General features: G+C 35.9%; 1 protein-coding gene across 3 annotated transcripts in view; it reads right to left on the reverse strand.

The window, feature by feature from the left end:
* Positions 1-13,748, reverse strand: part of PPP4R4 (protein phosphatase 4 regulatory subunit 4) — a 131,096-nt gene that overhangs the window by 30,112 nt on the left and 87,236 nt on the right. For all 3 annotated transcript variants that reach the window (XM_072623899.1, XM_072623898.1, XM_072623900.1), the window contains 4 exons: positions 11,581-11,658; positions 10,796-10,879; positions 10,092-10,274; positions 7,741-7,846 (listed from right to left, as the gene is read on the reverse strand). In XM_072623899.1, the coding sequence (XP_072480000.1) occupies positions 7,741-7,846; positions 10,092-10,274; positions 10,796-10,879; positions 11,581-11,658 (451 nt within the window). The remainder of the gene's footprint in view (positions 1-7,740; positions 7,847-10,091; positions 10,275-10,795; positions 10,880-11,580; positions 11,659-13,748) is intronic.

The raw sequence follows: 13,748 nt of genomic DNA on the forward strand, positions 1-13,748 counted from the left end.
GTTTTTGACAGGATAAAGTCCTATACAAACATAAAGGACCTTCTGAATCCTTATAAAAATATGAACAAAAATTTTTAAATAAATCAGTTCAAAATTTAAGTGACATAGTTTTCACCTCTAAAAAAGCCTCAAGATAAAGCCATCTACTATACTAAGTGCTTAAATCAAAGTTGAATGTCCTTTGAAAACAAATTTAAGAGATTGTCACTGATTATATCAAACAGTTTAACCAAAGCATGCCGAATGACATTTAGCACACCTTTGTGTCTTCTAATTCGAAGAGAGTCAACATGGCAAAGGAGATGGAGAACCAGTCTACATACCAGGAAAATCTATCTGACACATACCGGCTGGGCAACCCTGGGCAAGTCACTCAACCTCTCAATGTGCCAAGCCAGAGGCGTCCAGCAGGCCCACCTAGCCCCACCCCTCCACAGGTCTCCAGCAGCCTGCAACACTCTCTAAGGTAGCCAAAAATTGGTAAGTACTTAACAAGATGAATAAAAATACAATAAAACACTTAATATTACACTTAAAACTAAGTTGGTGTGTGACCCACAGGGAGTCATATAAAGACAGTTTGGAGAGTTGGACAGTGGTGCTCTAGGCAACTTGCTAAAACTATGAGGTTGCTGAGAAGGTGTGAACTTGAACTGGGAATGGGAGTTTTTATTACAGCAATGAAAATCAAAGGCCCAGCCTTTATCTCTACTGCAAACTGGCAAAGCCGATCTCAGAGGCCCTCTAGTCCCCTCCCCCTTATTTTAGAGATGAAAGGTTCAGTGATGTTAAGTCCTTTGTTGTCCAAGGTCACAGAGATGACAGAGGCAATATTTTAAGCCAGGGTTTCTGACTCCAAAGATAGCCCTTTCCCCCTACCACACTAAGGTTCTATTATCCACAAAATTTAATGAATCAAAAATCTTTTTTCCTTCCCATTTTGGACAACAGAATATTCAATATTTTAAATCTTAAGAACAGATGTTGGTTTATGGTTAAGTGAAGAAAAAAATAAGCAAATTTATAATCAGGCAGAACAGTCAGTCAAAAAGGTGAATTCTAGTTTCAGCTCTGCTAGTAAGTAGCAGTACATATAAGTAAAGCAATTACACTTTCTGAGCTTCTGTTGTCTTATCTGTAGCAGAGTTTACAGTCCTTTCATCGTATAGATTACACTCTTCTGTATGTACTCTACTTTGTTTGTACCTTTCCCTCTTTGAATAATGCAACGTATCGCTGTATGTGAATGTGGCACTGAAAGGATCAGATAACAAAAACAAAAAACCTCCCCTTAAATCTCAAAGGAAAAAATGCATACATGAATGAGCGCATACATACGGGAAACATTATTTTTGGATGATATTGGACAATATCTTTTTTGCTAACACAAACCATGATAGGCAATTTGTTGCAGCCTACCTATACCTACACTTACCAGGTACTTTTCCATAGCCTTTTGTATCAATAAAAATTTTGATTCTTTTCAGAAGGTGATGTTCCATGATATTCAGTCATAAAACATCACCAGATTACTATGTTAAACAGATGGATTTTTGTGTCAGGAAACTGTTTATGATAATCAAAAGTGAAACACGTTCTCCAATACAATACATTTTATTGTCTTCCTCCTATTCAATCCTGAGCTAAGCTCACTCTTCATCGTCAATGCCTGTTAAAATCATACAGTATTGATGAACTAACTCAACGCTATTTTCCCTTGCGCCTACCTGAACATTGACATCACTAAGTATCAATGTATATGTAATTTGGTTTGGAAGATCTTGTCAAGTCTGTCATATAATTTTATAGCACTGCAACAAATATGGTATCTTTATGGTGTTCTTTTTTGCTCAAGAGCACTGAAGTTGAGATGATCAACTGTAATTGAAATAATGTTTCTTCCTTCTTTTGGATGCACTAGGAAACTAACTCCACAAATTCCTTTATTTGCCTTTTTCCAAGATGAATGTGTAGGGCACCATTCCATTTCTGCAACTTCCTTTTGTCTTTTGGTTTCACATTATACTGAATTCAGTTTATTAAACATTTATCAAGTACTTATGTACTAAGCATGTACACATATAGATCAAAACAAAGTATTTTGAGAAGATAGCACTGGTAACTAAGGAAATGAGAAAAGGCTTTGAGTAGAAGCTATATCTTAAGTTATACCTGGATGCATGAAGATACAGACTTTGAAAGGAAGAAAGGAGAGTATTTGAAGGATAGGGGATAGCATCAGAGAATTCAGAGGCAGAAGCAATCTCAACAACTATTTATTTAGTCAAACCCATATGGGAAAGGAATCTCCACTGCAACAAACTTGACAAGTGGTCATAGAATCTCTGACTGAAGACCCCAATTAAGGGGAACCTACTAAAGTAGTCCATTCCACTTTGGGACATCTCTAATTGTTAGAAAAATTTTAATGACATCAAGCCTAGATCTGTTTCTGTAAACTATAATTGTTGAATTTTCCTGATCTATTAATAATATTACGAGAAAAGGAAATAATGTTAATCTGGCATGACCTGTTCTTGATGAAGCCATGCTAGTTTTGGGTTGTTTCTTGGGTAATATTGTTTCCCTTTCTAAATGCTCATTAATCATCTCTTGAATGAAATGATTCTAAGTTTTTTCCAGAAGTCAGGCTCTCTCTTCCATTCTTGAAAATTGAGACAAAATTTGTTCCTTTTGCAGCACGGGGTTAAGCATTTATACTCATCCCCTGGTATCTGCCTTTGCTTCCATCTTCTGCATGTATTTTGCAGTCACTCAGTCAGTAAGATTTATTAAGCACCTAGTATACACCGGGCACTGGGCTAAACTCTGTAGACACATAAAGAAGCAAAAGCAGCCCCTATCTTCAAGGATCCCACAATCTAATTGGGGAGACAACAAGCAAATGCACATAGAGGAAAAGGAGGAAACCATTAAAAGAGACTCTAGACATTAAGAACTAGAACTAAGAATGGTTAGAAAAGGCTTCCTGTACAAGATGGAATTTTAGTTGGTACAAAAAGGAAGCCAGGAAGCAGAGGTGAGGAGGGAGAGCATTCCAGGCATGAGGGACAGTCAGAAGAAATGTCTGGAGCCAAGAGACGGAATGTGTATTTATTGAAAGTTTCAGTTTGTTGTTGAGTCCTTTGTGTATCCACATCAATCTCTTCACACAGCCTCCATTTTTCTTCCTCATTGGAACTATTTGTAATTGCTTTTTCCTTGAGGATTTCTTACCCCTCCTGGGCTAATTTTCCCTCTAGAATTTTAGTGCTATTAACTAAAAAATACCTGTCTTTCCTCTGAACCCTCTGAAATCTGCCCTACTTAAAAGTCTTTGGCAGGCAAATGAAAAGTGGCAACAAAGAGCAAAGATAAGAAAAGCAGCCAGACTGAACTGTTTGTAGAGACTATCCACGCTGGAAGATGACATGCTGGAAGATGACCCTTAAGTACCTGAAGGAGGGGAACAGAGCAAAAGCTTGGGGAAAAATCTCGGACCATATTAATATCAAAAAAGAGACTGAGAGAACATCAATAACTATCAAGCTATCTGCCTATTTTTCACATCTATGAAAGCTTTCACGAAATTCAGTTACATGCCTGCACATGGTATTATCAGGAAACAGACTTTCATGAGAAATATTCCACAGTGGATATTATTGGTAAATATTACTATCTTTTGTGGTATCTTTACCATCATGAAACTGATGAAAAGAAGCAAAGAATATAATGCATTAACATTTGCTGATTATGAAAAAGTATTAGCTTTAGAATAAAATGTTGCTTTACAGGCTCTTTTCCAACAAATTATCTCTCATCCAAACATAAAAATCATTCAAAACACCATTAAAGATATAACAACAGAAGTAATCTTATTCCATAATACTATGATCATAAATATCAGAAGTATAAAACGGGGAGATGTGTTCACTGCTTGAATGGAAAAACCCAAGCATGGTCCATGTTGGAGAGAGATTTCCTATAGATTGTGAGAATTCCTAGATGCTCCTATTTGGAGATGACACTGTGATGCTTATATCAACTCTCATAACATTTTGGAACTTCTGGAGGAGATCCATAGCTACTCAAAAGGGTGTGGCCTAACCATTCACATGAAAAAGACCAAGTGGATGAAAAATATCTGCATCTATTATGAAATGCATTTAACAGAATACACAACTCTGTGCATCAGTGTGTGTATCTGGAACAGCCAATGCAAATGGACAACGAGTCCAGCTCAAAATTAAACAGGAAAATGGGATGGAAAATCTTAGGAAATTACAGAGCTCCTTTATTGACTCCAAACTCTTCCCAGAAACAATGGCCCACTTTTAAGATATCAATATTCTTACCGATATTATTGGACAGCTGTGAAATTCAGAATGCTACAATCTTCAAGAAATTGAAAATGAGTATCATACAGAGGTTGGTGGGAGGTTCATGGTAAGTGTGAGCAGGATGCAAAATATAACAAATGAGGAACTCTGAAAAGCATTGTGTCTTTAGAAATTTAAGGCTTTCTTTTTCTTGTATTACTAATACTATAAATAGCCATGATCTTAGATTTGGAGTGGAAAGGGATCTTATCAAGCCCCAAAACCCTTGTCTTATAGATGAGGAAACTGAGATTTAGAGAAATGGAATGACTTGCCCATCATCATCGAGCTAGTAATCATCACAAGCTGGATTTGAACCCAGGTCTTCCTAATGCCAAGACTAGTACACAACTCTATGCTGATGGTAATTAGTTGTGTTGGCTGTAGGAGACAATTCCCAAAGTACCTGAGCACAAATTGTAGAGGAAGAAGAGAAAATAAGTATATCTGTAAGAAAAAAAGAATACTTGACTAAGACTTTCTTCACTTATGTGAGCATCAAAAGACCAAAACATGCAGAAGGGAGAACATAGACTATGTTTGTCCTCTTGGTAGTTAGAACACTCTGATCTGGGGAAATGCACAAGAGGGAGAGAAGATGGGGTGGTCCTGGGGCAAGGGGGAGGGATGACAGACAGCAAGAGAGCTTGCTTCTATCACTATAATATCGGAAATAAGCTGGAAAGGCTTCCAGCACTTTGGGTGGAGTTCTGTGGAGAACGTCTGGGAGGAAAGGACCCAGAATCCATGGGATGGGCAAGGACAGATGGGTTGTGATCTGCCAATTAAGGCCACACTTAAATAGATAAAATCAAATGCATATGAATGCTTGACTATGTTGAACTCTACAGTTTTCCTCCCCTCCACCACAGCTCTATAAGGGAGTGGTCACTTCCTCTCTCTGTTCCCTTCATTCCCACCCCAGGAACTAGTTCAATCAATTCATCAACCAGCATGTTTTAAGCACCCACCATTCTAGCTACCATTAGGTATACTTCTCCTCCCTATTTTATAATTTTTTCTTCTTGGTTCCTCTACCTCCTGAAGGTTGAAATGATCATTAAGATAAATGGAGAATAACTTGGCAGTTCTATTTATGGGAGAGTCATTCAGCAGATACTGGATAACTCAAGTTTTCTATTACTGCTATAGCACACCTCTGTGTTTGGCTTGTGATCTGTTTCCCAAACTCACATTTCCTCTTTCTGACTAGGTAGGTGTGTATCAATTTCAGTTTCTTCCTACACCCATCTTCACCCAATATTCTCCACTATGCTCTACCTCCTGTGGTTCCGGGATTTCCTCACAGTAGCAGACTTTCTTAACACACAATGCAACCTATTTTCTTTTATCTTTCCTGTTTCTTATGGATATCTATCCACAGTCATATACATAGGCATACTGAGTTCAGAAGACTGCTGCTGCAGTTTGGTTGGAACATAGAATATTGGACTGATATGAAATAGTCTAGAAAGAGAGATGGCAGCTAGACTGTGGAAGCTTTCAATGTCAGACTGAGAAGTTGTTTATCCTCAAGCCAATTAAGTCATTTAAGATTTTAGAGTGGGGGAGAGCAAAGTCAGATATGCATTTTAGGAATATCTGGCAACTTTTTAGATGACAGACTGAAGAAGGAGAGAAATTAAAAGCAAGGAGATCAGTTAGGAGGCTATTGCAATAACTCATGCAAGAGGAGATGAAGGCATGAACTCTGGCAGTAGCCTTGTGAGTGAAGAGAAGGGGTAGATACAAGTGAGAAGTTGTGGTGGTAGAAGAGACCCGGCAATTAATTGGATGTAGGAGTAAAGGGGAAGGGGAGAATCCAAGATGATTTTGAAGTTATCTGGCTGACTGGAAGGATAATAGTACCACCAAAAGAAAAAAATGGAGTTTGGAGGAAGGACAGATTTAGGGCTGAAGATAATGAATTCAATTTTGCATATGCTGAGTTTGAAATATTGATGGGACATAAAGGCAGAGCTGTCTATCATGCAGTTGGAAATGAAGGATTATATCTCAGGAGAGATATTAGGGCTCAATATATAGATTTAAGAACCATTTGTGTAAAGATAATAACTGAGCCCTCTGGAAACTAATGAAATCAGCAAGAGACACAGTATAGAGAGAGAAGATGGCCCAGCATGGCAAAAGGATGATGATTCAGCAACAGGGAATAAGAAGGACTGAAAACATCAGTACTGCCATCTATAGTTATAATTGTTTAATTAACAGATTCTAACTTGGTCAAGTTCTTAGAATATTAGAATATGTCTTTCTTAAGTATATTCAATCTTTATATGACATTTAAAAAGATAAACTGTGAGTTAACAGACAGAAAGTTGGCCTCTAAGTCAGGAAGACATGGGTTCAAGACCTGCCTGTGACATGCTAGTTATATGATTCTGGGAAATTCACTTAACCCAGGAAACTCCTTAAGAATATAAATTGTAGATCAGTTGCTAATCTAAATAGGTGTAGAGTTTCCTCACTGAGAATTTGCTATACTAATGACATTAAAGGTCTAGACCAAAAAAAAAAAGTTTAAAAACATGTCTGCTTTAGCAAATAGCTGTTCATATGATATCAATTCTAATGGAGAAGTCTCAATTTAGATGAGGAAGGGAAAAAGCAGTTATTTAGTGTGTACTATGTGCAAGGCACTGTGCTAAGTGCTTTACAAATCTCATCTCATTTGATTCTCATAACAATCCTTCGAGGCAGGTGTTGTCATTATCCCCATTTTATAGCTGAAGAAACTAAGGCAAACAGAAGTTAAGTAACTTGCCCACGGTCATACAGGGTCCTACAATTGGACTTATCTACTGGGCTACATAGTGACCTCAGAAGGCAAATATTGAAATTGGGCTAAAAATCTGACTACCTCATCCCCCCAACTTTGTTAGATGAAACTAGAAAGGATACTTAACCAATTTATGACTTATAATTACTTAGACTTCAATTCTTAAAGTTAAGTTTTCCTTTGGCTAAAAGGTTGTCTTGATAATAGCAGCCATTAACAAATGATGTTGGCCAGAATTTCACAGGTCTTAAATCTTACAATGAAAAGTGAACACAGTTCTGGATCCTGGGGTAACAAAACAAGTTTTCATAACTGTAGTATAAAGAGAAGGATTATTCATTATTTAGTAAATTGTCGTCCCCTGCTACGGGGACAATGGACAGCTTCAGTCCCCAGGTGCACTTCTAATAGTCAATACATTAAACAAGCACATTACACAATAAATGCACATAAATATAAGGATTCCTTCATAATCAATTTACTGATCTCTACATTTAAATAGTATCTTAACATAGTATAAAGTATCTTGTTTTTAAAGAAAAAATGAAAATGACAACTTACGTTCAATTAATTTTTGAATGATTTCATGTCTCTGTTCTTGTTTACGATTATACCGTAGAAAAATGCAAAGAGTTCGAGATGCTGCCTTTTGTACAGGTAAGACATTCTTTAAGAAACAAGGAAAGGAAAAAAACACAAGTCTAATATTAAACAGTACACAGAGAAAATCAGGTTGTGCATAATCTCAGCTTATCAGCTAGTCATCCTCAGCAGCTGATCAAAGCCTCAAACATGCCTAATGCATGTATTGTCTTGATCTCCCTCCCTCCATAAGGCCTTCTATAAATCAGAGATTATTATCAAACCCAGGAAATTAAGCTTAAAGTGAATTGGAAATATTTTACAGATTTATGGAATATTAGCTTACAAATACTTCATTCATCTACTATAATCTCTCTATTCTTCAGATGAGGAAACTAAAATCTAGTCAGTCAAGTGTGTTTGTCCTTCATGGACGAAGAAGACCATGCCATCAGAGAAATGATGACATGACTTGCACTTGACTTTGTTTTGAGTGAGGGAGGGCTGTGCAGGTCACCAGCCTCACTTCTCCAGAGCCATCTGAATCCAGTGACCAGATATTCCTCAAGATGACTGGAGATGACCCAGCATGAGGCAATTGGGGTTAAGTGACTTGAACAAGGTCACACAGCTAGCGAGTGTCACGTGTCTGAGGTGAGATTTGAACTCAGGTCCTCCTGACTCCTGCACTGGTGCTCTATCCACTGCACCACCTAGTTGCCCCACAGTCAGTTAAGTAAACTTGCTATGGTTACTAAGGAGGTATAGTTGGAATAATTATCCAACTCTCCTAATACCTGGTCTAGTATTTTTCAAGAAACATGTTTAAAGTAAAAAGTACAAATCTGTCCAAACCAAATGAAGATTTTTATCTTTTGTTGGAGTTAATGTACAGAGTACTTCATGTAGTTTCACATAATTACAAATGCAAAATTCCTAGTAGTAAAATTTGTAAAAAAAAATCTACTTTACTTGTTGGTGAGGTATTGAACAATGAAAGACACTTTGGAAAAACTCTTTTACATTTACAAAGTTTAAATTGCCTAACGAATTTAAAAGGGTACTGGTATCATATGATGAAATGCAAAACAACTATAAATTAGCATAGTAACATTATATGCTGAGCTTCACAAAGCAACTGTTTAAAATTCTTATTCTATTACTATATAGTAATATATAGTATATAATCATAACCCTAAGGCTAATTCTCCAACTTAAATTACAAAATAATTCATTATAAAAGCTTCAGGCATCCATAATAGATACCCACCTCTCAAAAGGACTCAATTTTTCCTTTACTAAGGCAGTACCACCTGTCACTAAATACTTCCACCCACTTTCATTTTGCATAAGTCAGTTCCATTCTGTTATATTCTGTTCCATATGCTGTTTTAAATTTATTGAGGGCAAGAGGAGGATATTCACCATGGTTTAGAAAAACAAATTTAGAAAATAAAATTTATAAAAATATTTTAAAATTAAATATTTAAAAAATTTATATTGATGTAAATGTATATTGATGAAAAGGTTTAACTAAAACACTTTAACCTAAAATAAAAACAATAATCTTCATATATTTTAATTCACCTTGTGGAGTAAAACAGAATTAAAATTAAAAGTGAAATAAACTAAGTACATGCACAAACTTAAACAACCTAAGTTCCACATACAGTATCAACTGAAAAGAGGAGGCTGCTACTTTTGTGTAAATTCATCCTGGAGGAAGAGGAATAGAAGAAAAGACCCTGTTAAATCCACCTTTGAATTCTCCTTAGGAGACAGACTAGGACTTTCAGCATTATTTTGTAGCTAGTTTGTATCTAGAATGATGCCTATAAACTAACAGTCCAGAATCAAGAAGTAGAAAGGATACCTCAGAGAAGGAGGACTGACTGAGATGAGATTTTTCTCAAGGTGTGTATTCCTAAAAGCCACTTCCAAAGAAACTTTTACTCAGATCATCAGTTTAATAGCTGCATCTGACTCCTGGACAACCTCACCAGAAAAGAAGACCTAGGCTTACTTGGAGGCCAGAGTAACTCTACTCTCTCCTGGCAGCCAAACACATGACAGTAGGTTAAAAGTATGTTTTGAGTTTTTATTCTCTCCTCCAGCAAAAATATGATTAACCGAATGGGGGAGAAGATAGTGAAGAAGCACAGGGAAATTTAGATAATAAAATAGGATCAAGGACACCTGGGGCATGAGAAGATTATTTCAATCTGAGCTCAAAGAGAACTGAGCTGTGCATCATTTTGATTGTGCCAAAAACTTTGGAGGTCTCAAAATAAGAATGAAAAAAAGATAAAGAAAATGATGGCAGGGCTCACATTTGTTATCATGATTGTGAACATTCTGTGTAAAAAACGATAATAAATCTGATCACTTGATATGATATGAGGCAGGCAGGCATATTTTTGCAGTATCTTTTCATGGGTTCTCCACTTTAAGGAGCCTGCTGCTCGCTGTTCTGCTGCTGTCAGAGCTGGAATCAAGTCAGGTACAGCCAATAACTGAAAGAAAAGAGATCAACAGATTTACGGTGATGTGTCAATTGCATTATTCAAAAAATATCACTTTATCAAGTAAACAAACCCAAACCATTAATTTTGCTCACTTCAAACTTCAGAAGGAAACCTAGTTCCCCCCAAACAATCATTTGTCCACAACCAGATCGCAGAGTAAATCACAACTTAAAAAACATAGATACCAAGTTATCAAATAAAGTTTTCATTCTACTTTTCTTTGTAAATCCATCCCAACAACAACAAAACTAAATGACAATAAGTTTTAATTATTATGAGAGAGCTCACTATAATAGTGTCAGCAAATATCACCTTCCAAATATAAAGTTGTTAGTCTCACTATTCTAGTTCTTAAAAGAATTATTCAAAAAGATGGAAAGCTGGAATATATGGACACAGGTTCCAAGAATAACAGCTAAGAATTCAATTCAACAAGTATTCAATAACACTTCAATAAAGAGGAAAATCAGAATATGCAGAAACATATCAATTAAAGATTAATTCATTACCTTGTTTTCTTGAACACTGCTTTCACCACCAGTAGTCAAAAGTTCTAGGGTTTCTGGAAGATGATCTATAAGTGCATCTAAGACCTTTTAAGAGACATACTGGAATTATAACAATACTCTTATGATGTTAATATTTTCCTAGCTAATTCAGCCAACTATTTTAATAGCCCATTGCCTACACAGAAACAATGTTGCTTACTAATCAAAATTCTTGAATTCTCTTTCTAACTTTGCTGCCTTCTTGTGAGGCAGCAGAGACATCACTTGACTTCCCTGCTTTGGCTAACTGAACTGTGAAAAGGACAAACAAAGTATAATTCTTCCTATGAGGCTATTGTGAAGATAAATTAAAATTAATATTTGTGCTTAGAAAGTATTTTTTAAATTTAAAGCCCACTCTTAACTGGATTAAATATTGGAAATTCCAAAATTTGCAACTGTGGTACTCTACCTTGCCAAACATGCTCACAGTCACCCCAAACTTGTCAGTCTTTCTCATTTGGGTAAAAATCTCAATGTCAGGTATTGATAAATTGAGTCATAAAACCTTTGTTGACTAGCAGTCATTCAGAAAAATGAAGTTTAATTTAAAACAGCGTAAAAATGAAATCACTAAAAGCAATTGCATCTTCCCCTCACTTTCCCTTCCCTACAAATATCAGGGAGACTTCTGGGACTATTCACTGATTGTCAAGATTTGGGTTAGTAGCCTGAAAGCATATCACTCAGAGAACAGAAGATTTTGGTTTAACATGAAAGAAGCAAAAACAAAAAATATAGATTACCTCCAGTGATTCATCCTGTAATAGTGCAATTAGTTCTTTATATATTAAATATACTCCAGAACTAAGAAGCTTAGACACCTGTTATCAATAAAGACAAATTTTAGATTGCAGGAAACATAAAGCTTATAGTCATATAAAAATAATTATCTACTCTAAATGATATTTTAACAATTAATATAGAAGTGTGTTCTTACTCATAAAAGTAAATTTTCTATAAAGGAAATTTGGAAATTAATTTTGCAGATGTAACTGCAACATGATCCTCTTAAAGTTTAACCTATAATTCTGAGCACTGAGAAAACATTTTGATCCACTCATTAGACCAAAATAAGTCACCATATATTGTCAGTATATGGTAGGAAAACTGGAGGTGGAGGAAGTGCGAACATGCAGATAAAGTCAACTGATGCTAATAAGGCATTAGGAGTCTCCACACTTGAGTCTCAAAGTCACTTTATGGTCCATCTTGCTCCAAGTGTGATCTCACAGTCCCATAATACTTTCTCTGTAGAGTATCAAAATAACAATAACACTGAGCAAATTCTTTACTTCTCTTTGGCATTAGCTACAGCAACAAGTGATTGGTTAGAAGTGTCCTTCCCAAACAGCCTGTATTTCCTGAAGCCTTCCTTAATCACTCAAGCTAGATGTGATTTCCTTCTCATCTAAATATAGGATAGCACTCTATATCACTCTCAGAGCATTTATCTAGAAATAACCTTCATCCTTCTCTGAATTATGGTATATTGTACAACTCTGGGAATTTATCACACATACTGTTTTGCATTATAGACCCAATCAGAGCTGCTCCAAAAGATGCTAAGGTCTACAGCATCCCTAAAGTGGGAAAACTCTAAGCCCTACTCAAAATATTTTGATCAGTGTGGAAGAGGACCATTTAGGCTTAACAAGTTCTCTACTCTATCAGTAAATAGAAGAGCCTTTCTTTTTTGAAGTCAGATTGGTCTCAAAGTACACAATAGGTAAGTTTACTGTTTTCCATTCAATTTAGGACCTATACTCTTTCATTCATTCACTTCTGATCATCTATTAGTACATAAGACATAGACATAGTATCTCTCCTCAACAATTTAATTCAAGGAACATTCTTTAGGCACCTATTACATATAAGACACTGGTAGGTAGTAGACATACAAAGACAAAACCAAAAATCCCTGAAACCTGAGAACTTTCATTATTTTTAGGACAGAAAGACACAACATGTATACACACAATAATATAAGATAATTAGAGGAGGGAGAGCACTAACAATTTGAAGAGTATGAGAAAACGTCACAAAGGAGATGTTATCTATGTTAAGTCTTGAAAGTAGCCAAGGATTCTAAGAGGTAGAGAAAAGAAAGGTGTACAGTCTAGGTATGGGTGGTAGCCTACCTGTATGCAGAGGAAGGAGATGTAGTGCCTAGTTCAAGTTATGCCTAGTTGTCTAGTTTGGTTAAAATGTACATTATACATCCCCTCATAATTTTAAAATATAAACATGTTTTGGCCAATACAAATGTAAAAGGAAGGGATTTAACCATTTCAGTATTCCTATAACAAGAGATTTCAAGAAAGTCAAATCACAGGACAAAATTTACAAACTGCTAATGCTATATATGTCTTAACTTACAGTAAGAACCCAAGACATACCAAAAGACTGTAAACTCAAAAAATTTGACATTAATGACAATTTAAAGTAATATAACAATTTAAGTGTAAGGACAAAAATGTAGAACAAATACCTACTCAATATTTTTAATGAAGAGATAAAGTACAAGGGTAAAAACCTTCAGAACTATTATTTTCAAGTAGATTACACAGATTCACCCCAATATGATCCAGTTCATTTAAAGTAATTTAATTTAAATTAAATGATTTGTATCTTAATGTTATTATTTGTTCTCAGTCTGGTTAGCCCAGAATTTGTAATTTATGGATATATAATATTGCATGTGATGTGTTTAAACCACATATTTCTACCGATATTAACACAAAATGTAGCAAAGAGCTATAGGGTCCTACAGTGGATGACTGACTGGCCTTGAAGGCAGGAGCACTTGGGTTTACATCCTGCCTGTGACACAAACTGTCTGTGAGCCTCACCAAGTACCTGATCCTCTAGGAATTGCAGACAAAGTGCCAAACTGCCTCAGGAGAGGAAGCTT

Source organism: Notamacropus eugenii, chromosome 7, assembly GCF_028372415.1.
Source record: "Notamacropus eugenii isolate mMacEug1 chromosome 7, mMacEug1.pri_v2, whole genome shotgun sequence".
Lineage (NCBI taxonomy): Eukaryota > Metazoa > Chordata > Mammalia > Diprotodontia > Macropodidae > Notamacropus > Notamacropus eugenii.